At 44.4% G+C, this 25537-nt stretch overlaps 1 protein-coding gene across 3 annotated transcripts in view; it reads left to right on the forward strand.

Moving 5' to 3' along the window:
- ETV6 (ETS variant transcription factor 6) overlaps window positions 1-25537 on the forward strand; it is a 243710-nt gene that overhangs the window by 169547 nt on the left and 48626 nt on the right. For all 3 annotated transcript variants that reach the window (XM_055336782.1, XM_055336780.1, XM_055336781.1), the window contains exon 3: window positions 22339-22503. In XM_055336782.1, coding sequence (XP_055192757.1) covers window positions 22339-22503 — 165 coding nt within the window. The remainder of the gene's footprint in view (window positions 1-22338; window positions 22504-25537) is intronic.

Raw genomic sequence — 25537 nt, forward strand, 5'->3', positions numbered from 1 at the left:
CTTTGAGGTATTGATCCATGGGGCCACCTCTGCTTTCAAAGCTCAGTATATTAGACCAACCCTGGACCGAGATCCAGAAGACCTCAGTTCTAATCATAGTCGGGCAACTTTGAGCAAGCCAGTTAGCCTTGTTCCCTTCTGGTTGCTCAGCTGGAAATAAGAACACTGTTTGTACTGGTTATTAAGAGAGCCAGATGAGATGAAGTGTTTGAAAGCCCTTTGTTGTCAGGTAGAAGGTCATGTGTCCATTTCCCATGATTTAGCTCAGAAGAGGACATCCAGGTGAAGGGCTTGGTAGGAGTGATGACTTAGTCCCGGGAATATTTGTGAACAAGATACAGCAAAAAAATTCATGTGACTGGGGCAGAAAATAGTATGCTGGGTATAGCAGAAACGCCTGGAAACTGTAACTGCTATCAAGTTTGAAACTCAAAAATAATGCAGCAGGCAGTTCCATTAGTTTCTGCCTCTTCCCCACCCCTGCCCACTATTCGCCACTTTTGAGAATGACATGTCCAATCGTTCCTGGGGTGATAGAGCATTTAAAAAGGTAACCCTGGGAAATATTAGTATATTTTGAAGTGTGCATGGTTCACCAGGCAGAAAACAGAAGCACCCCAACCCTGGCAGAGGGGGTGGTCTGTGCAAAGGCCAGAGAACACGGTGCCTCTGGGAATTGCAAGCATGCCCCTGTGGCTGGAGCTGGGTCAGCCAGAGGGCGACAGTGCAAGTTAAGCAGGAGCTTAGAAAGGCCCTGGGAAGCTTCTGAAAATGTTTAAGCAAAGCAATAATACAGTCAACTTTCTGTTTTATAAAGATCACTGCCTCAAATTTGGTGCTCAGCTATCTGACCTTTTTACTTTTATTGGATCGAGGAGAGATCTCAAGACATGCAGACACTAGTGAGCACGGGGAAATAAGCTTTCCTGGTTTCTCTGTCCGCCTCCTGCATGCCTGCAGGCAGCTCTCTTTCTCTAAGCCAAAGAATGGGAGGGCGCCACAAAGTGGGGGTTGGGGGGGTACGTACTGAGTTAGAAAGGGTGAGAGGTGTCAGAGAAAGGGTCCATGCTGCACTTGACAATTTGATAGCATTAGGTCACTCAAATCAAGCTGTCTCCTTCTTTTCCTTTGATATTTCTCTATAGCAAATGGAAACTTTAACCAGATGCCACCTTCTTTCCATCCTTCCATTGACCTCACAGCCCACTTAGAATGGAGATGTTCAAAGTTCCAAGTCAGAGATAGTGTGTACCATGATCATCCTCGGGGTGGAGGGGGCAGTGCTCTGCAGCCTTGAGGGCCATCCCATGGTGTGCTATGACATTAGGAAGCTGGGGGACCTGAACTTTGGAGTCAGGGGAGTTGGGCCGTGAATCCCGCTTCCACCATGCATTGGATTCGGAATCTTCATAAATCATTTAACCCCTCCATCCAGGCTTTCATTTTCTTTCTTTTTTTTTAATTTTTTTTAATTTTTACTTATTTATGATAGTCACAGAGAGGGAGAGAGAGAGAGGCAGAGACACAGGCAGAGGGAGAAGCAGGCTCCATGCACCTGGAGCCCGATGTGGGATTTGATCCCGGGTCTCCAGGATCGCGCCCTGGGCCAAAGGCAGGCGCCAAACCACTGTGCCACCCAGGGATCCCCAGGCTTTCATTTTCTTATCTGAAAAAGGACAGCAGTAATGTCCACCTTCCAGAATTGGTATGAGGATCAAACAGATAGTATCTCCAAAGTACCAGGTAGATGGTAAAAATCTCAATTTATGTTTTAACTTTAAATGCCAGAAGTTAATAGTTTTTCAGTAATTATTTAAAAGCAAACAAAAGAGATCCCACCTGTGTGATGCTCCCATGTCTGCTGTATGGTATGATGAAGTTGAAGAAATAGGAGTTAATGATGAAGTATATTAGAAGGGATAAACATCTCCAAGATGCCAATCAATGAAAACTTCAGTTGGAAGGGAAGCTAATAAATCAGATGATTAGAGGTCAAAATGTGCTATCCTGGACTAATACTAGAATTCCAAGGACCAATTTCTGCTGATGAGCTCTATGCTTACCCAGCAACAATAGGCTTTTCTAGCCAGAAAGACATACTTATAAGAATATATTCAATTTCAATATACAAATCATGTTTAGTTACCATGAAGTCTTCCAGCTCTTTCCATGGCTGCAAATGGCACACTAAGCCCACCACCATGCCAACTCAAGTACACGAACACCTACTAGGGTGGACTCCCTGAGGGGCACCGAGTCAAACACAGGCTTGCAATCAGGGCTGATTGCCTGGTGAGGAAAAAGACATAAGCACAGATAAATCTAATTTAACACAGCTTCTGGAAATTCTATATACAGCTTCAGAGTGCTCTGGAAGCAAAACGACAGGAGGAAAGACATTTTTGGAAGAAGGCTTCATGAAAAGAATGACTCTCCTCCCAGGCATTGAAAGAGAGAGGAGTTTCAGCCGACCAGGATGGGGGGAATGTGGATTCCAGAAGAAGCAAGCCTGGAAGCTAAGGCATGCTGGGGAGAGCCTGGGCCAGGACAGGTGTAAGGGGGGAGGGGTCAGGCAAAAGGTCTTGGGAGGGGAAGGTTAAGGTGTTGAATGCATCTTTAAAGAGAGTGATTTTATTCTGTATGCCTCAGCAGGGAATCTTGAAGATTTTTAACCGAAGAAGCCATGGGAATGGGTCTTGAAGATTTCTCTGAGAACACTGTATATTCTCTCTGAATATTTTGTGGTGTGGGTTTTATACCAATTACAAGGTGGAGCTTGGCATTTCTGAGCTTACAGTCTGTATTTCCAGAAGACAATGGGTTGGGCTTCCCTTTGTTCACTGTTGGTCCCTCATGTCCATCATGAGGACACTGCTCTTCAAGACTTAGAGTGCCCTTCATCAACCCTCTTGTATTCCCTGAGGCTGGTGTCACCTCCCATGAATGCCTCAGCCCACTCTGACCTGGTCTCCATCCCCGTTATCTCTCTGTTCCACATAGAATCACCAGATGCTAAATCCCCTCAACCTGCCTTGGTGCTCCTTTTCTTGACCCTGCAGCTCTTGTGATGTGTCTGACTGCTTCCTGAGACTCACTCCGCCTTGGCTGGCAAAATACACTCTCCCCTGGTTTGTCTCTTGCTGCTCCATCCTTCAAGGGTATACCTCTTTAAAATGGCTTACTGCTTAAATCCTTCCTTCAATCTCCTCTACTCCAGTGGCTTCGGTGATCACTAGGATGATAAATATCCTAAATATCTTTTATATCTAGCCTAGATCTTTCCCTTAAGTACCAGATACATGCATATGAATGCCTTCTGGGCCTCTCACCTAGCTGCCCCATAGCTCATAGGAAACAAAAATGAATATATTTTCCCCCTCTTGATCCTCTCTGAGCAGCGGTAGATGGGTACCACTCTCTGGTTGGGGGAATCAGAAGCTTGGATTTTGTCATTGCCTGGTTCTTCCACAGAGTTCGTCTCCGAGTTCTGTTAGTTCTGTCTCCGTAATATCTTGAGCCCATCCTTTCTCCATCCCTTCTGCTTTAGTTCAGGCTAACAATATCTGTCACCTCCATTCCTACGACAGCCTCTAACTGATCTCATACCAGACTTGCCCATCCTAATTTATCTTCCATTTTGTAGCTGGAGTGATCCTTTGAAAACAGTATCTGATTATGTTACTCCCTTGTTTAAAATCCTTCAATGACTCTAAGTAGCCTGAGGATAAAGACTAAAGTCCTTAGTACAGCAGACAAGGCCCTTCCTCCTAATGGCTAACATTTATCAGGTGCTTCGTCTGTGCCAGGCAGAAGTCTAAGCCTTACAGACTTGATGCTACCGCTCTCCAATGTAGGTCCTGTTTCTATCCCACAGTTAAAGTTGAGGAAACCAAGGCACAGAAGGGTAAGTCCCTAGCCTGAGATCACACAGCTAGTAAATTGGGAAGCCAAGATTCAAATCCAGTAAGCCTGGGTCTAGGGCCATACTCCTAGCCACTATGTTACACTGTTTCTCCTTCTCAGGGCATAGCTTCTCATTAATTTAAAAACATTTATTCAGTGCCTACATGTGCCAGAAACTGCTTGAAGTATCAGAGAAAGAGCAGTAATCAAAACAGTTCCTTCACTGCTATTGTAGATTTTTGTAACCAATTACAATAAAGATCAAAATATATGTAATCAGGAGTCTACCTGTGGAGTCATAACAAAGGCTTATTGAAAGCAAATTCAGAGACTGGATGTCTAGATAAAATAACTTTAATGATGATAATATTTGCTTCATTTACATGGATTTCCAGAGAATAAGATAGCATTCACAATTTTTTATAGGAGTGTCCTTTGATCTGGTGAACACCAAAAATAAAGAACAAAACAAGTGTGTGTGTGAGAGGGGGATCTGTTTACACTCTAGTGAAGAAAATGAATAATAAACAAGACTATATAGGATTAGATAAATGCTAAGAAAAAAATAAAGTGAGAAAGAAGATAAGGAGGAGTCCGAGAACAGAGATGTATAGTTTTATGTGGAATGTCTAGGGAAGACTTGGAGGAAGTGAAGCTGTCTGGGTGGTGACTCCCGCTAGGGGAAGAGCATGTACAAAGGCCGTGAGGTAGGAATGTTCCTGGTATGTTGAAGAACAGCAAGGAGGTCAGTGTGGCTAGAACAGAATGGGGGGAGGGGAGGGAAGGAAGGAGATGGGTTCAGACAGAGGTCAGATCACGTAGGGCCCTAAAGGCGAGCTTAAGGACTTGGACATTAACTCTGAGTGAGATGGGAAGCCACTGGAGGATTTTGAGCAGAGTAGTTGAGCCCATACATTGAGCATAGACTCAAGGGGAACAGAGTGGAAGCCAGTTGACCGGTTAGGGAGTTGGACCAAAAGCACAGGCGGGAGAGGATGGTGCCTGGGACTGAGGTGGTAGCAGCGGAGATGGTGAAAGTGGTCAGATTCTGGATAGATTTTGAAGGCAGAGCCCACAGCATTTGCCAGTGAATTGAATGGCTGCAAGGTGTGGCGCCCCGGCATCTAGAAGGGTAGACTTGGTGTTTCTCTGCCATGGGGAAGACGTGAAACGGCATTTGGACAGGTGATAGCAAGAGGGCAGTTGGGGACAGATCAAGTCTGCTGTGTATTAAGCATCACCATGGAGCTGCCTTGTTGCCCCTCCCCTCATGGAAATGCACATTCCCCTGCACTTCTGAGTTTTGTCCCCCTGAAACCACTCACTGTCCCAAACTGGTTTTGCTCTTTCATGTGTCCAGGGCTCTGTATCTGCCATTCCCTCTGCCAGCAAAGCTGTCACGTGATCCTTCGGTTCAGAAAGTCTTCCGTGGCCCTGCTGTAATGCACTGGTGTGTCAGTCTCTTTACAATCCTTGCTTCCCCACCAGACTTGAAAACCCAGCGTCCCTCACCTTGAGGGACTCCACTTGCACCTTTTACAAGATGCAATCAAGAGTGGGTGCCTAATCGGAGGAACGGGCGAGTGAGTGGGGAGATGGAGAGATGGACAGATGAGCACCCAGCACAATAAGACCAAGCTGTGTTTTGATGGCAGTGATGGGAATTCCCCTGGAACACTGCCAGGTGCGATGATCACCCCAGACCGAAATGAAAGAAACAGCAGATGTCAGGAAGTTTTTGTGTTAATCCTGGCGTGTGCGTTAGAACCCTCCAGCACAGCACCCTCCCTCCCTTCCCGCACACTCCCCACCTTCCTACCCCAGTCTGGCTCCTGGGCTGGCTCATCTCTAGCGTCAGTGAACATATACCCTCTACTTTACACATTCAGATCTGTAGGGGCAGTTTTGGTTATAAAACCGGAAGAGTGTTTAACCCAGTGATGTGCTGTGAGCTTGCTTTCCACGGGCCTCCAGGTCCTGCCAAAACCATCAGGCCTTATTATGGAGGAAGCTGCCTCAGCCAGGCATTACTAATTTGGGCATTACTAATTCGGATGCCTATTCAGGCAAATGAGCAATGAATGTAAAGTGCTTTTGTCAGTGAATTGCAAGTGCAGACCAAGGGGGAGGGAGAGGGGTGAAGTAAAGGGAAGGTGATAGAATGTTTTGAGTTTTTGCTTCATTTCCAGAAAGGACAGTCATTGCTTCCTGGAAGCTGCACTTGGCAACCGGCATGGAGAATGGGAAAGATTTATTTCCTTTTGCCAGAGCTCAATAATTCAGCTTGAGTATTTCAAATCGATACATTTTTTGCAAAGTTTCCAAGGGCTGCATTAAAAAAGCCACTTTGAAAAATGATCATTATGTGGCAGCCATCCTTTGAGGAGACTGGTGTGTCAGAGATGAGTTGGGTCTTCCAGACAGACACAGCCCCACTGAAAAAGGACAGCTGAGTTCGAGCTGACAGCAGGACCCATCACACCTGTGGAGGCTCCAGAGCTGTGAGCATCCTTGTGTCATGGGGCGCTCTCTGTGATGAGCAGCCGACTCTCTCCACCTAGGGCTTGTTTGGGAAATCTGTGACTAACACCTAGCTCCCTATTTCTTTGAGCTACAGTTTGTCACTTAGCATGGGAGGGACTCAACTGGGGAGATCTTCACCATGATCTGGGATTACTGAGCTGTCTAGTATACCGGCTGAGTCAGTCAAATGTTTGTGATTTTTTTTTTTTTTCATTCCGGAGCTCTGACATCTGTCAGTCTGGATTTCTTGTGATGGCAAGTGTGGCAGGTTGGGCAGTCGTGAAAGGTTGGGTGTCTTATTGCTGTTGTCACTGCTGTTGTTTTCATCTCTGCTAAACGTTTCTTCCATTTGGAAGTTTTATGTTCACTGGAGTAGTTTTTCGATCCTTTCAGTGGAAGAAGCCATGCTAAGGTCATGATCTTGGGGTCGTGAAATTGAGCCCGGCATTGGGCTCCATGCTTGGTGAGGTGTCTGCTCAGGATTTTCTCTCTCCCTCTCCCTCTGTTCCTCCCCACCGAACAAATAAATTAATTTTAAAAAGAAGAAAGAAAGAAAGAAAGAAAGAAGCTATGTATTCCCCTCCCTTGACATCCGTTGCCCCTGGAGGCTGTAGTCATTTGATTGTGTCTCTGGACACTGTCTCTGTGCTTCCTGCACTTTGGGTTATAACTCGCTTTGGTGTGGCCAGAGACCCCTCAGAGTAATGATCACACTCCTTTCACTTCTGCAAAACCCAGCAAAAGTTCATCAGGAACATAAGAAGGCTGATGCTCTCTTTCATGAGATACCAGAAGGATGCTGTCCTGGCAGACCCAAAGTATTCTGGGACAGAGTCTGGGAAGGTGGCCTGGGCAGCCGTGTAAGTGTCAATCTCCCAGAACCCACAGATGGGAGCAGAGCAACTTGATAGCCCAGCCAAAGCCCATGGTCAAGGGCAAAACCAGCAACAGGCTATCCCATGAATCGGTGAGGTTTTTGATGGAGAAGCCCAGAGCAGCCAAGAAGTGCGCCCTGGAAGTCGGGGAAGGTGAGTTGGAGATAGCTGAAAGTGAGGATCGTTTCACTGCCTCCAAGAGCAGGGAGTGCTCACAGCCTGGGGTGAGTTTTTGAAGAGCCTGGAATGCTGTAGTCGCTGTGAACTCAGACACTAACCAGCCAGGTCCTCCATCCAGGACCACCCCACACTGAGAGGCCACGGGAGGGAGAGCAAGTTGAATCAGAGAGGAGCAAGAGCAGCTGAGGGAAGAAAGGTCCCCAAAAGGAAACAATGGGGAAATTTCCACCAGCAAGTTGCCATGTATTTGAGCACTACGTCAACACAATAGAAGAGAGAGCTTTGTAAGGTTGGAACACACCTGTTCTAAAAGTTTGGGAAAACCAGTTTCACAGGGTAACGAGCCACAGAGAAGTAGTGAGGTCAGAGCCCACACAAGGTTTTTATAAGATAAAAGAAAGTAGGAAGCAGAACAGCACTCAGAAAGGAAGCATGCCAAAGAGACGTGGCTTCAGAACCATTCAGAGCTGTCACCTGCCATCCGAATGAGCTAAAAGTCATTAGGAAAATGATATAAAATATGGAGGGGAAAACAATATAAATCAGAATTAGGAACGTTTAAAAATGAAATGCCAGAACTCAGGAAACTAAATGAAAGAAAAATCGCTTCAGAAATGAAGAGCAAACTAGCAGGAATACAAGACGAATATATACAAAAGGTAATGTTTAAGAGAAACAGAAGGTGGGAGACTGGAAAGCTGTTGAGATACAAAAGAAATAAAGTGATTTTTGAGAATTCAAGAGAAAGTGACAAAATTTGGAAGAGAGGCAAGGAAACTTCAACATGTGGGCAATAGGAGCCTGTGAGGAAGGAAACGAAGCCGGCTCCTGTCTGCATAACTCCGGTGTCTGCCTCTGTGTTCACGTGGCCTTCTCTTCTGTGCCACTCCCCTGTGTTCTCTCATCAGGACACTTGTCATTAGATGAGGTCCCACCCGAATAATCCAGGATGATCTCATCTCAAGATCCTTAACTCAATTACATCTGCAAAGGTCTTTTTAAAAATAAGGTCACATTAGCAGGTTCCAGGCATTATGACACAGACATATCTTTTGAGGGGCCACCACTGAGCCCCCTAGAGTTGCTGTGCTAGTAGGCAACAGAAACAGGATTTGAATTTTGTCTTATCATAAAGTGGCTAAAGGCAAAATTTAACGTTTCCAGCAAATTAGCAATTCTTGCCAAGAAGCCAACGCAGACAGCATGCTTTATAAATAGCAGGACATTGGGAGGTCAGCCTGCCGCCCACCTGGAGGCCTCACCTGGCAGCCTCACCTGGCTCACACTCTGCCCAGCCTCAGGGAAGCATCTGTGCACCGTGTGAATGAACATTACCTGTGCCATCAGATATGTGCTACTCATCCTGTTCAGCTGTTTTTCAGACGCTCGAGTCAAAGGGAAAACACAGGCATAGCCCTGTCACCAGAACTCAGGACGCTCACATCTGTATTGTAAGTGCTCACCCCTTTCCCAGGGCAGAAGTGAAAGCTCCTTTGAAAGAGTCATATACATCATAAACATCTGTAGGTAAAAATGAACAAAATCTCCTTCCCTTTGAAGTCTCTACCATTCTGCCTCCTGGCTGCTCCAGACCCCTCGCTTCCATCCCCATCCTTAAACCATAAGGGTCCTCTTACTGATTCCTCTGACAAGTTCATCTGACTGCCCAGCAGAGCTAAGGTGTAAATGGATTATATTGATTTAGCGTGTTCCCTCCAGCAGCTTCCCCTTCACAGACGTCTTCCTGCCTTTCATCCCAAGGAGTGAATGATATAAAACTGCAGACAAGACGACAGAGCCAAAGAGAGGGATATTTGGCAGCGATGGAGAGTCTCCCTTTGGCCGCAGAGTGTTTCTGCTATTCAGGAAGGTGGAATGGGGCTGCTTTTGCTGTGGTTTTTTGTTGTTGTTGTTTCATTTTTTCCTGACTCCCCAGTGACCATCTTAAGCCCAGAAAACTAGGGGATTAGTAACCCTCACAACTCAGGTACCAGGGAATTTAACTGGTGAGAAGAAGGATCATGACACTTTTAGTGGATAAATGTACGAAAGCCATTGCCCTGTGACTATCCTCAGCAGAGAAGCAACAAGGGGAAGAGAGACGGAGAGGAGTCTGTGACACACGCATACACACGCACACACACAGACAAAACCCAGCTATCTTTAAAGAGAAGTTGCTTTCCCGAGTTTGGGTTTCACGCGGTATCCGCAAGGCAGTTAAAATTATTTCATCCTGCCTCTGTGGCCCTGTCCCTGTGCCCCTCCTGGTGCCCATTCAGCCTCAGCTCGGGCAAGTCTGGAAAAGGCAAGTGGACCCCAGAAGGCAATCCATGGGCCTTTGAAATGCTTGGAACCACTCTCCACAGTGGCAAGGAAGAGGTGAAGGCAGAAAGAGGGAAGGATGTCCTTAAAAGAGGACATTTTCCAGGAAAGCGTTATTTTACAAGCGTGTCAGTGTGTTGGGTTGCTTGAACCCTGGTCAGATATGCCTTTGGGGCTGAGGATGTGTTTCCCTGAGGCCTGTGGAGCAAACTTACATTGTAGAAGTTAAACTTCCTTCAGGCTCCCTTTCCTCAGCGCCTCCCCTTCCCTTTTCCCCCTCCCACTTGCCCCCAGCCTCCTGTTCACCCCACAGGACTCAGTGATAATAGGGACTGTCTCCATCCTGAGAAAAGGCATCCTGCTTGTTTAAGTTTCTGTGGAATAAAGAGCACCCAGGAGGGAAGGGACCAGGCGCAGCTGAACCACACAAAGGAAAGCCTCTCCCATGCCAGTGACAGGGCCTATCAGGCTCCTGTCCAGAATGAGAATGAGTTCTGCTCTTGTTACACTTTGCAAAGGAATGTTCTGTGGACTGTGGCCTGCACAAGACATGATCCTGTGTGGTTTAAAAGAGCAAGAGGGTAAAGAAAGGATATGCATTCTTCTTGATTCAAGCACCCAGTAGTAGATCATCTGTGTTGTGCGGGTCATGCAAATCCAACAACGTCCTTCTATTCTCTGAACCCCTCCACTTCCACTGATGATCAGAAAACCTTCCTGCACCAGCTTTTCCCAGCAGTTTTGGCTTGCCCCCTAAATCTATTTGAGGAGCATTGCAACTCTTACTGTCTATTGCGCTACATTTTTTTCCGTCTTAAAAATGGACCCGTGAGCATAAATATCAGTAAAATTGAAAATAACGTGTATTTTTCTGCCCTGCGGTGTGAGAAACACTGCCCTGCCCTAAATTGCCTCTTTCCTTTAGATGTGATCTTTCAATCACATCTGTCCTTCAGTGGTGTCTCTCCTATCCCAGGTGCCTTATTGTTCGTAAATTAAGATAATTTGCAGTGATTAATCTTCACTAGTATGAATAAAAACTTGCAGTATGTTAGCAATGATTTCTGAAATACCTAAAGAGGGGGCATTCCATATTTCAGGTCAGGTGTGTGTGTGCATTTCTTAAGCCAAGTGACCCCCTAAGAGTCACATTTCCTCATTTCGTTGTATAGGGCAACACACACACTTCAGCGGGACTAGGCCACCCTTCTTGCCTCTCTTTTCTTTCCTCCCCAAGATGTCAGGAGAGATGTACGTGTGTTTCTCTGCTCACACCTAAATGGGTTCTTACCTGAATTGCCAGTACCTATTGTCAGGCCCATTTGCATATGTGGGGCTGAAAAAATACTAACCTGATTCTCCAAGGTTCCCTAGATAAACTTGAGATAGTCTATAAACTGAAATCGCAGGCAAATGTTTGTTTGCATGTGCCTGCGCATTTCAGAAGAGAGTCCGTAGCTCTCACGGAATACTCAGAGGGGTCCATTATCTCTGAAACTTAAGGAGCACAGCTCTAATCTGCGCCCTTCTCCACCATCACCACATGCTCAGTCATCTCTTCAATATACCTTTAGTTAAAAGGTTGATATTTTATTCATTATGAATTTTTGGCATTCATTCCGATTTCTTCAATAATGCTTTGGAATATTATTCTTTTTCCGAAAATGGTTTTTCATGATTGCTAAATTGGGGGCACTGTCTAAAATTTTGCACCCAAAGTGAGTGCTGCACCTGCCTCACCCTAGTCCAGGACCTGAATGGGCTCCTGATCTGACCTTTATTCCTCCAGCCTCTCATCTGTTCCAGTCTCATCTCTACATCCCCTCCCAGCACACTGATGATGCTGGTCCCCTCCTCAGAGCCCTGTGCTGGCCCCATGGCTCCTGCCAGAGCTCTCTGCCCCCTGCAAGAACTCTCGCTTCAGTTTTCGAGGCCCCAGTGAGCTGCAGAAACTCTTTCAGTCTTCTGGAGCCATGTGGCAAAGTGCAGCTAATCTGCTATCCCGTCTCTGTCCTACCCAACCCCTCAAATGTATTCAGTGCTTCCCAGGTACCAGACAGGGTGAGAAGTCTTTCTATGGACCATCTCATTTCGTACTTAAATTTGCCCAAGGAGATAAGTACTGTTCTTGTCCTTATTTGACTTCTGGGGAAACAGGCTCACAGATGTAACTTACCCAAAATCACTGAGCTAGTAGGTGACAGGACCAGTTTTTGAACTAAGGACTAAGTTCAAAATTAAAAAGTTTTTGAAATAAAAACCCAGGTTTTTATCTCAAGTGTTACATGCCTATCACTGCACTGGGTTGCTGCCCCAAAGCAGAAATGGGAAGGACTCTTATGTCATGTTTGTGAGGGTGAGTGACAGGCTGTGGGCCAGTTTTGCTGTCAACAGGTTTGCTGATAAAAACCTTTTTGTGGATAAACCTGAGGGAAAGCCAAAAAAATGCACAAGATGAAGTCTGTAAGGAAAAAATTTTTTCAAGGGAATTGAATATGACTTTGGATCTAAACATGAACAAATAGTATTCTTGCTTTTGGGATTTGGGCCAAAAGACAGAAGTAGAACCTTCTAACCTCTACTTGGATACTGAGTGCTGAGAAACAGGGTAACCTTGAGGACAAGAATAGGAAATATTTTGGAACTTCTAATTCCCTAGTGACAGAATTTGTGGGCTGAAAGCAGTTTTGATCAAATAGCAACTCCAAGGTTAGAGACAGACCCAGAGAAATGAGAATGCTGGGCTTGTTGGAGTTACCTCCAAGACCAAGACCAGTGTGGGAGCCTGGAGAACCGGCTCTCAGAGAGGGAAGGGAGTCAGAAGAGGCTCCAGAAAGTGCTCTGGAAAGCAACTTGAAGGGCTCTGATGATACTTTTCCTTTGAAGGGTTTATTCTAAGATAAACCCTGCCTGCCACAATTCCCTTTGCAGAGGGCAGAGGGGGCCCTCTGGACACTGCTCGAAGTTCTGGATCTACAGCTTAATCAAGACTGCCATGAGAAGTTGAGTTTATGATTGATTCTTCGTAATGCCCTTGCATTGTTATCGTGCATTTTAGAATGCAAGGGATTTTTATATGCAGTACATTCTTTGACCTGATCACTGGACTGATACAGAAGACCTGGGGCTGGAGTTCTGGTCCTACACCCACTGTGACTTTGAGAAAGTCCCTCTGCCTCTCTAAACTTCCATTCTGTCAGCAAATACAATTATGCCCGCTTAGCTCCCTCACACAATAGTTGTGGGGATGCCGCAGATGTGGCAGCACGTGGTAATAGCGGAGAGCTGCACAAATCTGAAGTATCCTACCTGATGAGAATAGTGTCGGGTAGGAGAGGGGTGGCAGTCACAGGCTGCACAGCTGGCCCAGAGGTGGATTGGGAGGTCTTTGTACGGTCCGCCATCACTGGGGGACCATTGAGTGCCATGCGTGACGTGAAAAGCACTGAGCAATTCCCATCAGCTCCGTGCTTACACGTTGTAACGCTTAACAGATGCACCTAACAATGAGCAGTTTTATCTCCCAGAAGGTAGAATGATAAGGGGCACTACGAATTTGGACTCAGGTCTGACAAATAAGCAAGAATCGGTTGGCAGAGTAGAAATGATGGGAACCTCTGGGGAGAATGAAAATATCATCTTAGAACTGGAAAAGAGAAATGGAAGACATGATCAGATGTACTTTCAGACTTTGAGGGAAAAAGTACCTGTGGTCTCATGTTCCACAGTGCTCATGCACAAGTCCAAAGAGTCAGGGTGCCTGGGTGGCTTAGTCGGTTAAGCTTTGACTCTTGATTTTGGCTCAGGTCATGATCTCAGGGTGGTGAGTTCGAGCCTCACATTGGGCTCCACATTTAGCTGGGACCTTGCTTGAGATTCTCCCTCTCTCTGCCTCACCCCCCACTTGCATGTACTCCATCTCCGAAATAAATAAATAAATCTTTTAAAAAGAGAAAGGAAATGAACCTCCGATGTGTGAGCTCCACAGGGCACTTACTGGGACAAGACAGGAGGAAGGCAGGTGAAGAAACTGATGAGGCTGTACTGGGGATGTTCTCTGGGGAGCTCAGATTTTAAATAGGCTTTTTAAAATATAGAAGTAATACATGCTTAATGTAAAGAATTGGGAAATAAAAAAATGAGAAAGGACAAGAAGCATCGCCTATAATTCTATGGAGTGGCAGTTGCCATTAATATTTTTATGTTTCCTGGTAATATTTTTCTGTGCGTTGTTTGAGACTACCACACATAGGTACACGTGCTATTTAGTTTTCTACCATATGAATGGGGACTCTTTACAAATGTTCTGTGACTGGCTACATAATTTTCTTTCAGAGATGTTGTCCATGGTTTACTTAACTAGTCCTGTTGACTAGGTTTCCAGCTTCCTGCTAGTAAAAATAACACTGCAGTGAACATCTTTGTGCGTCAACGCCTTCTCTGTATCCTAAATTACTTTTTTAAGGTAGTTTCTTAAGTGCTCACAACAGTTAAGATTTACAGGGCTCTGAAATTACCACTAAGTTGTTTACCAGAAAGATCATGCCAGTTTATTTTACCCACTTTTTTGTGTGTGTGTACCAGCCTAATGAGCTCAAATTTTAAAAAGATGTCTGTGGTAGATAGAAGAAAAACTTACTGAAAAGGAAAACGTAGAGCAATGTTTAAATTTAGAAGACTAAAACTAAGTGAGCTGAAAACTATAGAAGCTGTTTAAGAAAACAATGAGTGTTGTGGGTGGTTTAAGAATTGGGACAGTAGGAGTACCTGGATGGCTCAGTGGTTGAGCATCAGCCTTTGGCTCAAGTCGTGACGGTGGGATCCTAGGATAGAGTCCCACATCAGGCTCCCCACAGGGAGCCTGCTTCTCCCTCTGCCTGTGTCTCTGCCTCTCTCTGTGTGTCTCAAATAATAAATAAATAATAAATAAATAAATAATAATAAATAAAATCTATTTTAAAAAAAAGAATTAGGATGGTATTGGGGCACCTGGGTGGCTCAGTGGATTGAACATCCAACTCTTGGTTTCAGCTCAGGTTTTGAGCCCCGTATTCAGGCTCTGTGCTCAGCAAGGAGCCTGCTTGAGATTCTCTGTCTCCTTCTGCTCTGCCCTTCCCTCCCTCTGTTCTCTTTCTCTCTCAAATAAATAAATAAATCCTAAGGGAAAAAAAATAACAATATCAGCACGCTCATTGGGTCGCAGGGAGTGACATTAACAAGTTGGCAAAAAGAAAACACAACTGTTCAACTTCTCTCTTTCTTCTTTCTCTTCCATCAAGGAGAATGATTGTCAGACTGAAACGAGTATTGCAAACATTGACATAAGGGAATTAAAGCCCAAGATGGGCGAATTGATGTAAAAATGAATCTGAGTTGTTCTAAATAAATTCAAGGCTCTTGGCCCCGACAGATGACATACGGGAATGCAGAATGTACAAGGGTGAGCTCACTGTCTGCCACCCTAGTGATCCCGGAGGGTTGTAGGAAATGGAAGAGGTACTGAAAGAAAGAACCACTGTTGACCTGTTGGTCATAATAGAGAAGGGAAAAAAAGTGCATGTACACACTAAAAATGGATATAACTTCCAGATGAAATTTGGGACAGATTTTGAAACATACATGTTGCGAGCACTTAGTAAATAAGTCACCCCTTCAGAGCCAAGCACCTGCTCCTTCTCTTCTTCCTCTAGCCTCTTTGATGAGGCTATAATTACATATTTATGGACATGAAAACAGCATTTCATTGAATTTTAGATGGTGCCTTTTTGGCTGAGCTTGAAAAATGTACCAACTACCAGAGTAGATACATGGATTGATTGTTGAGCACTGGTACCCAAAAGGACCAACAACTTGATCAGGATACATCTGCAAGGAGGTGGCTAGTGTGTCACCAGAGTGCTCCCATCTCAGCCCTCACCTAATCCATCACTTTGTCAGGAACCTGTTGAGGTGGAGGATGCTTATCAAAGCTGCAGATGACATGAAGCAGTGAAGGATAGTTGTTACTAGAGATAGAGCAAAGTCTAGAGAGACTGTAGCACGCTGGAATGATGGCAAAAAAAGAACAAGATGAAATCTAATACTGATTGACATATATTCATATAGTTGGGTTCCAAACACCAGCTATGTATGTGCAGGGTAAAAATGATAACACTCGTGAGCGGAGCTATTTTTTATTAGATGTTTGTTGTACTCCACATACTGCCATCCTATGTATTTTATATTATTATCATTTGTATAATCTTACTCTATATTAGCTTTATGGCATCTTCACATCTGATAAGTACATTGTCTATGATTCAGTGGTCCTAACGTATGGGTTGAAAATTGTCCCCATTTTTCAGTGGAGGTAAGTGAGATACAGAGAGGTTCAGTAACTTGTCTAAGATCATACAGCTGGGAAATCATTTCAGTGCTGGCACTCAGTGCCTGCAGGGGTATCCACTGTGGAAATTCACACAACCATTGAAACTGTTCTCTCGGGATCCCTGGGTGGCGCAGCGGTTTGGTGCCTGCCTTTGGCTCAGGGCGCGATCCTGGAGACCCGGGATCGAATCCCATTTCGGGCTCCCAGTGCATGGAGCCTGCTTCTCCCTCTGCCTGTGTCTCTGCCTCTCTCTCTCTCTCTCTGTGTGTGACTATCATAAATAAAATTAATTAATTAATTAATTAATTAATTAAAAAAAAAGAAACTGTTCTCTCGCTCTTTTTTAAATCAGGAGTTTAGTTTGATGTCCTGCCAAAACACCAGATAAGCTTAGACAGAGAGATAGGTGGTTAATAATATGGACTTTGGGCCAAGGCAGCTGGCTTGGCCATTTCCTGGCTGCGTGACTTTGGCTGAGTCAAGTTAACTTCCCTGTACTCCAGTTTTCTCCTCTGTAAGTAGGGATAGTGATTGTTTCTATCATATAGTATTGCTCTGGGGATTACAGGAGTTCTGTACAGAGAGCACTGGGAACAGTGCCTGGCACACGGTGAGCTATCATAAGGATTCGCGGTTATCCTGAGGGACTTGGCAAGCAGCATGGTGGCAGAGTTCTAAGAGTTGGGACTGTGGAGCCAGACCACCTGGGTTTGGATCCTAGCACCACCGTGCCCAGTTATGTGTGCCACATTTTTTTGCTCATCTGTAAAATGAGAATAAGAATCTTCGTAGAAAATACTCAGTCTACATGCCCAAGGATTATTAGCTACTACTGTCCATAGAAGTATATTGTCCAAAGAAAGAAAGGTTCCAATCCTGCTCCTGGTACTGTGTTTAGGGGTGGGAGCTAAGGAGGCTCCCTGGAAGTGGGGGCGGGTTGGTGAGGGTCTAAATACTGCAGTAGAGAAATTATGTTTGTACCAATTAAGGGTGCTTAATCTGAAGGCAAAATGACTAAGCAAGGAAGTGATAACTTTCCTCATTTGTGTCAAGGGTTACAGAATCGTTCTGTATCATTTAATCAAGTTATGACACAGCATGAGATGCTGGAAACAGAGAACCTGGGCCAGCTTCATCTTCAGCCTCTTAACTTTTCCTGGCTTTCATTTCCTAATGAGTAAGATGGGTGGGAGTTGGGCCAGATCATCTCTGGGGTATCTTCTTCTCTTTTATAGTTCTATTCAGTAAGCCACAGAATCTGCATCAAAATCCCACTTACACAGAAAGTTTGGGACAAAGGATGTGTTTGGGGATGCCTGGGTGGTTCAGTGGTTGAATGTCTGCTTTCAGCTCCTGGCATGATCCCGGGGTCCTGGGATCAAGTCCCACATCAGGCTTCTCCCTCTGTCTGTGTCTCTGCCTCTCTGTGTGTGTGTCTCTCATGAATAAATAAATAAAATCTTTTTATTTTTTTAAAGGATGTGTTTGATGAATGTGTACTATAGTAAAAGAGCTTGAACTGAGTATTGTTCAAACCAGTGCCATCACCTCATGACTCTGAGCCCTGTTTCCTCCTCTATTAAACTGAAATGAAAACATGATGGATTTCACAGAGATTTTGTGAGAATTACATGAGATCATACATGTGAAAGCACCTTGTCAAAATGTTATGTTTATTATTGCCTTAGCCGGTTTAGAACTTTTCCAAGAATCGGATTCTAATAAAACACTCTTAAGCACCATACTCGACTTAAAATAACTTAATCTATTTTCCGAGACTCAGAAGATCATTCAGGAAGTTACAAAATCTCAGAGTCATCTTTGTGAGCAGGGAGTAGTTTGATAGAAAAAAGGTCCTGGCTATTTGTAGGTTTTCGTCTTTAGGATTCAGATGAAGTGGGAGTGTGTTGACTATGTTAAACCCAGAAAGGAATAGAGATCACACAGCCTAAGCCCCTCGTTTTACAGATAAAACCACTGAGCCAAAATCAGCTGTTAACTAATGGGAGCTCTGGAAGTAAAATCCAGGTTCCTGACTGACTCTGAGCACATTTTTCATCGTTGTCTAAACATAACTCAGAAGATTTGAAATGAGCCTAAGAATGTGCTGATGAAAGTGGCTGCTCCTTTGAACATGGAATTGAAAAAATATTAGAAGCAAATTTAAGGGTCTCAGTGTGTCAGTGAAGGGTATGGCACCATGAACTTCACTTGACCTACTTGGGAAAAAAAAAAAAACACAGTGGAGTTCTTAGGAATTTTCTTAATCATAGCAGTTCAGTTTTTCTGAACGAAATTCTCAAATATGCTCTGAAATGAATTCACATTAAAAATGCAGGTCTTAGTATGACTTTCATGGGCTTATTATGTGCAGAGGGAGTAGTGTAATAGAGGTACAAAAGAATGGTCTCTCTTCTTTTTACTAATGATTAGGAACCTCTGTATTATTCAACTTTGTAGAGTTAAAGTCTCAAGAGGTAACTATAAAACCAGTTCTGTATTATATGTTCTCCCTCATTTTGCCTGCTTGCAGCTTCTGTGACATTAGCAGCCATGAGCCAGGCCAAGTCTCAAGACTGGTACCTAGGAGCAGTGAGTAGCCAGTGAGAGTGACACTTTATTCCTAGATGTGTTCAAAGCAGAGTGCCACCTACACCTCCTTCCTCTTCCCATTTATAAATCTACTTCTCCAGGGATATACAGATTTTTTGCTCTATTTTTAGTCTGTTGATAACTTGAGAAAGCCTCCAAGAATCAAAGTCTAGGAGGGGGAGGATTCAATTCATGCAGTCTTTTCTGAATCCCTAATAGATGGCTGAAAATCAATTGGAATTCTGACTCTAGGGGGGGAAGTGCATGTGTAAGCCATGTGTGATGGGTAAAAACACAGACTCTGCAACCAGACTGCCTGGGTTTGAATCTCAGCCCTTCTTGTTACTGTGGCCATGTGACCTTGGGCAAATCCCTTCGATGCACTGAGCCTGAGTTCTCTGACCCGAACCGCTATCTCGTGTGGCTGCTGTGAGCATACAGTTAAATGAACTTATATATATAAAGTGCTTACAAGAGTGCTAGATGATAGATGTGCTTAATAAATGACTATTAAGTAAATTAAGTGGTCCTAATTAGAATTGTCTCTGGGTCCAAGACTATTCCACTTAGATACTGTAACTCCCAGGCCTTAGGCTGTTAGGTTTGAGGAACAGGGGCCTCTTTTTCCTCAGTCATTCTAGTGAATTAAAGAGGAAGCAGCAGTAGGACTTGACTTTGAACACCAGAACTTATAAAGCCTCTTTCCAGAAGCTCAGTAAATGTATCTACCTTCTCTTTATGCCAAGGGAAGAGTAGTGACTCCGATTAGTGTATTTATTGAGTGGACTCGAGCAGGTAGCTTGGTCTGGCAAGGTCACTTTTGTGAAATTGCTAGGATTACCATGGTATTTCCCTGGCCTGACAGTGACTTGATGGCTCCCTTTTGCACACAGCCCAGAGCACTCATGTTGGTTTCCCAGGAGGGGCTTTCTGCAGTGGTTCTGCTCGCTTCAGGGACAGGGCTGTGGGAGAAATTAATGGGAAGTGAAAAGAGAAACTGTCGCTCTTCACCAGCAGGGCTGTTGGGAGTGTGTGACTCTTCTTGTATTTAGGGAAAAGATTACTCATGAGTATTTTCTTCCATAGAATATAAAGAACCTCAAATTACTACTTGTGGCCCCCACCCCCTTGTCACCCGCCTCCCTCTGGTTCAGTGAATCCTCTGCAGACACTTCAGCATTTTACTCTCATTTCCCCTCCCAAGTGGGATTCGGTTCTGTATTTGCTCCAGCACTCACACTTCCAATCAGCTACCCCATCGTTTTTCCTGTTTCTGACTGAGCATCATCTGCCCTGTGGCCCACCTACCACCAGGATCTTTTCTAGGCCAAGGTTGACTGGCCCCTTACACTTGGCCCCCAATATCTGGGCTGTCCCCATGCTGTCTGTGTGAAGGAGAGGAAGGAAAAAGCTCCTAATGACAAATCACTAATCATTCTGTTCCTGTTCAAAGGGGACACCACTGACACTAGGAAGTAAATGTGAAGGTTTTTTGCCAGTTCAAAAGTTGAGATTTTCCAGAGCCATCCTTAGGCCCACTCCTGTTTCATTGTGATTCCAGATATGTGTTTTCAAGGTCATTGGAAAGAGTGGGAGCATCTTCTGTATCCGAGGACCATTTTTAATAGGCATTACTTCTTGGCACAGTTAAGAGTCAAAAACAAAACCTTGAGTTCCTTAGTGGCTGTGTGTTATTCTCAATCACAGAGCAGTAGCATACTACACATTCTTATTTTAGATGCCACTGTTTTTTCCATGTAAAATTATTAAACATAAAAATCAAGAGAAAGAACTCTTAAATGTCCATCTCTGATTATGCCAGGGCCCGTAGTTCTTTCTTGGTGACCTGCACGATAGACTATTTTAGAGAAGACTTCCCCAGAGCTCCAGGAAGCCAGCTACTATTCTTCAAAACTAGACTTTGCAAAGGAGCCACCTGGAAGGCAGAGCCAATAGTCATGCCCAGAGGCCCTGGACTTTCTCCAAGGGATCTGAGCTGTTCATTCCTGGTCCACTAGGGAGGAAAAGCAGCCCATCCAAGTAGACCAGTCCGTTCTTTATTATGCCTAATGATGAAAAGGTGACTGTTTCCAGGATCCAGCTGAAGGGCACTTTTATAGCATGCTCATGGAGTCTCCTTAGCAAGTTTAAGTAATTTGCTGGAGAGACTGAAGCTCCTTCTTAGCAAATCCTGATCCCATGGTATTTAAACTATTAGTTTATGCAATACAGTTTTAGAGAAAAAAGCTCTATTAAGCATCTAGCTTCTTCCAACCCAGCAGTTCTCATTCTGGTCTCAGGACTGCTTTCAATTCTTAAGAATTATTGAAGATCCCAGAGAGCTTCACTCATGGATTATATCTATCTATATTTACCATATCGGAAATTAAAACAGAATTTAAAAAATACCTAACTTGCTGAAAAATAATAAGCTGAGCTTATATTAGCATTAAGTATATATTTATGAATATGACTTCCAAAACAATTAGTGAGAAAAGTGGCATTGCTTTAAAGGTTTGCAAGTCTCTTTTATGTCTGGCTTCATAGAAGATGTCCGGATTCTCCTATCCGGATAGTGTGCACTATCACATTATGAACCTTCTAGGAACCTCCACTATATACTCCCGAATAAATGAGAGTGAAAAATGGTAAACTCTTAATATTGCTATGAAAAGAGTTTTGACTTCTTAGACACCCTGAAAAGGTCTTGGGAACCCTGAGTGGTCTCCAGATCACACTTTGAGAACCACTGTTCTAAACCACTTGAAGGATATATCAAAGATTTCCAGTAACAGCAAAATGAAATAAAAATATAGACTCAGTCAGGCTTCCAGAAAGATCCAGCCTGAGCTACCCTCATAACCTAAGCTGCGGCCCTCCCTCTGGCCCACTTCTGGTCCTACTCAGAGTCCAAGTACCACCCCCATGAGCAAGTTCAGACATCAAAAACTAGAATAAAAAGGCAAAAGACCTTTTATCCTTACTTTGCCCTCTTATTCCCAGAGGCTAGTCTGATAGTTTCCCAGAGGCTGAATGAATTGCTCTTCCTGGAAGAAGTTTCAGGGAACACTTCATGATTTGGCAGCTCTCGAAGGTCAAGCCCAGCTCTGGAACATTCCCACTTCAAAAAGATAGTGGGTGACAATCAGATCAGCCATGACTCTAAGGTCCCCTCTGAAGCACATTGACAATTGTCATGACTCTGAGTTCCTTGGGTGTTTCAGGCCACCGTAGAGCCAGCTTTAGGGCCACCTGGGATCGAGAGAGCCTCAGGAGCTGGGCAAGAAGGGGCCAGGCAGTAACACCTCGGGACCATTAAAGACATAAAAAGGGATTTGTCTTCTCATTTTGCCTCTAAATACATACTTCATTTGGTACCGCCCTTTGGCACTGACGAATCTTGAGCTTTAACTTGGGCTTCGGAGTTGACCATAAGGGCTCTTCAGATGTGGAGACTCAATTTTATTAACCATTCAGAAAGCTTTTCCTTTTATTCCAGATGTCTAACTGACAAGACCTTTCTCTCTCTCTTTCTCTCTTTCTCCCTCCCCTTCTGCCTTGCTCTCTCACCAACAGGCTTGCAGCCAGTTTACTGGAGCAGGGATGACGTAGCCCAGTGGCTCAAGTGGGCTGAAAATGAGTTTTCTTTAAGGCCAATTGACAGCAACACATTTGAAATGAATGGCAAAGCTCTCCTGCTGCTGACCAAAGAGGACTTTCGCTACCGATCTCCTCATTCAGGTGAGAGTCTGGATCCCTGACATGAGCTCAGCTTGGAAAAAATCTGTTAGCCATTGGTTGCTCTTTGCCACCACTCATCATGCCCAAGAAATCCCCCACAGTTGGCTACCATGAACACAAAGACAATGACTTGAGCTTAATAGAGTTGAAAGATCCTAATGACATAAATCAGTTTGAGGGGAAAAGAGGAAGAATTTTCAGATCAAGGGGAACCTTTGAAGGTTGAGAAAAGGAAACTGGTTAGGACCTACAGACACCGGAGCTTGAGGGATCTAAGTTGTGCCACTAAATCAAGAAGAAAATGCATTCTAGCCCTTCCACTCTGCCTTGCTCCTCATTCTGGAAACTTTTGGAGATGCTTAGGAGTGAGTATAGGTAGGGAAATGCCCAGGGAAAACCAAAGACGGAAGAGGAAGGGTGTGTGAGCCCTGCTAGGGTAGATGGAGTGAAAAGAAGAGGTGTGAGGAAATGGGAGATAAGAATGGGAAGAGGTGGAGACCCTAGTAGCTAAGGCAAGCTTAGAAATAAACTCAAAGGGCTTCCGACGACCCCCTTTGAAGTACCAAATTTTGTGAAATATCGCATCTTGTAGATTATGGAAATCCTGAAAAATGCAAGTGGAAGACTTCTCAGGCTCATTTAACTAGACAGTTTTGTCAGAATAAGGGCTCCTAGGACTGCATGGGAAGATTCGATTCAGTAAAGAGCTTTTGTACCTGCGCAGTGTATTGCTGACACAGGTAAGACTTCAAATAGACTTTCCCATTTCATTTCTTAAACATTGTGGAGATTTAGAAGATAGTTATTTGGGAACTCCATAGGGGAAGGGGGAACTTTGGCCTCGGGTTTATGCCTCTTGAGGGCTAGTTATTCAAATATTAGCAGGCCTCCCTCCTCTCGAGTCTCATTGGGGCCGACTCTGATGTAACTTGTCCAGCAGAGACTCTCTTCGTCTTGACCAAGGGCAAAGGTCCTGCATCAGGTCTTGGCATAGCTCCAACGACGTTCAACCCTTCCTTACTCCTGGAGGCCTGCCAGAAGTTAATAAACCAACTGTCATGAGGAACCATCGCCATCACAGGGGGTGAGATAAGGATACAGAACAGTATCTCCCCTGCTTTTCCCAATTGCAGCAGACCGTTTATATGAGGAAATGATAAAGGGAAGTTTCCCCCAGAAGTAGAGATGTTATTGAAACTTTAAAGTTTATTATCTCTGAAAAACAGATCTTTTTCAGGTTTTGCGGAGTAATGGAGCTAGACATGCCTGAAACATTTTGTCTCAAATCATTGCTTCTTTCTGTAGTCTCAGGATAAGAAAACTAGAACAATCATACCCATAAATAAAACTAACCTAAAAAGAAACTAAATAGTTCCTTTAATTTAATGCAAAAAAACACTTACCTTGTCTGTTCTCAGGAAAACTCAAAGGTATACTCAAAGGGGCAAAGTCACCTCTCTGGAGGAAAAGAACTCTTCACTCTTCAGCATGTTCTAGAAAAACCATTCATGTAAGGCAGATAAGGGGAAACACAGTGATGCATATTGAGGGGATTTGACTTAGCCCTTACCCTGGCTTTCCTCTGTGAGTCTGTAAGTCCCACCCCCACCCACCCACCCCATCCTATCTTAGATGCTCCTTTTTGTTGCTGATTTTTCTCCCTAGTGACCTCTGTCCACTTTACTTAGAAACTAGATTCTCTCTGCTCAAAGCTGGAAGCAAAGATAGACAAAAGCCTCCCAGCCATATTGTCAGGTCTCTGCCAGAGCAGACCATATGGAAGATGGACAGGATCCTGCTGTCCAGTTAGGATTGCACCTTTGAACCTAAAGACAAAAGGAAGCTGGAGAGGAGAGAGGGCAGGGTAGGATGGAGCTTATGAAAAACAGAATAGAGTTGATTTGGAGCATGAAGGATAGATGAAAATGAGGTAGGGAGAGAAGAACATTGCAGGTCACTGGAACAGCATTAGCTTAGTGTATTTGGATAATGGTGAAATAGCCCATCTGATGAATGGAAGAGGCAGGAGATGGGAGGCCAGATGTAGCCAGTATACTAGTCTGGTCCTGATGTGTCTAGTCCCCAGTTAGGTGGCAAAAGAAATTCATTCAGTGAGTATTCTCTGTGCAACCCACGCTAGATGTGCAAAAGTATGGGCTCAGGAGATTTACAGATAGCAGAGGCGATTTCAGCCTGGACTGTCAAGCAAAAGCTCAAAGTATGGTCACAGAGGCAGCCTTTGAAAACTTGGAAAGACAGCCAAGATGGAGGTAAGGAAAGGTGTTAAGGAGGAACTGTAGGTCAGTTGGTGTAGAGATGGAGTTCAGAGATAAGACCACACAAATTCAGTCCTCTCTTGAAAACACTGTCCATCATCACTCATCACTCCTGCCTGACTTGTCTGCTGACCTTCTTCAGGAGAGCTTCACCTGATTCCCATCCCTGCTTCCCCAATTAGGCCCTGCTCTCCTTTCCTCCACCTGTTCCCGCCTCAGTCCACACTAGGTGCTGTCCTAGGGTATGTCCAGAGCATACCCTAATTCTGGCATGGCCCCTCACACACACACACTCACACACACACACCATGTTTTATGTGCTTGCTTTCTGTTCTGCATCCCTCTCCAAGAGGAAGTTCACTTGGGCAAGGCAGGGGTTGTATCTTGTTAAGCTGACTTGTCTCCAGCATTTAGCACAGTGCATGGCACCCAATTGGCACTCAACAAATATTGATTAAATTATGACCCTACACATGACCACCTTTAAAGCTCACATGTTAAGAAGTTTGGATTCTGTTTTGCAGGTAATGGGAAACCACTGAAAGGTTTGGATGAGGAGAATAATAGAATTGGAGCTCTTCCTTTGGAGCAGACGTTGGCCATCAGTGCATAGGGCAGACTAATATGATCACAAAGAACAGGAGAACTAGTTAGAATGTTGTTGCTAGAACTACTTAGAATGTCTAAATTGGAGACACTGAAGTCCAGAATGAGATCAAGTGAGAGTAAAATAATAGTACTTCAGGCATAGAACAGTT

The sequence above is a fragment of the Nyctereutes procyonoides genome, unplaced genomic scaffold, assembly GCF_905146905.1.
Source record: "Nyctereutes procyonoides isolate TBG_1078 unplaced genomic scaffold, NYPRO_anot_genome, whole genome shotgun sequence".
Lineage (NCBI taxonomy): Eukaryota > Metazoa > Chordata > Mammalia > Carnivora > Canidae > Nyctereutes > Nyctereutes procyonoides.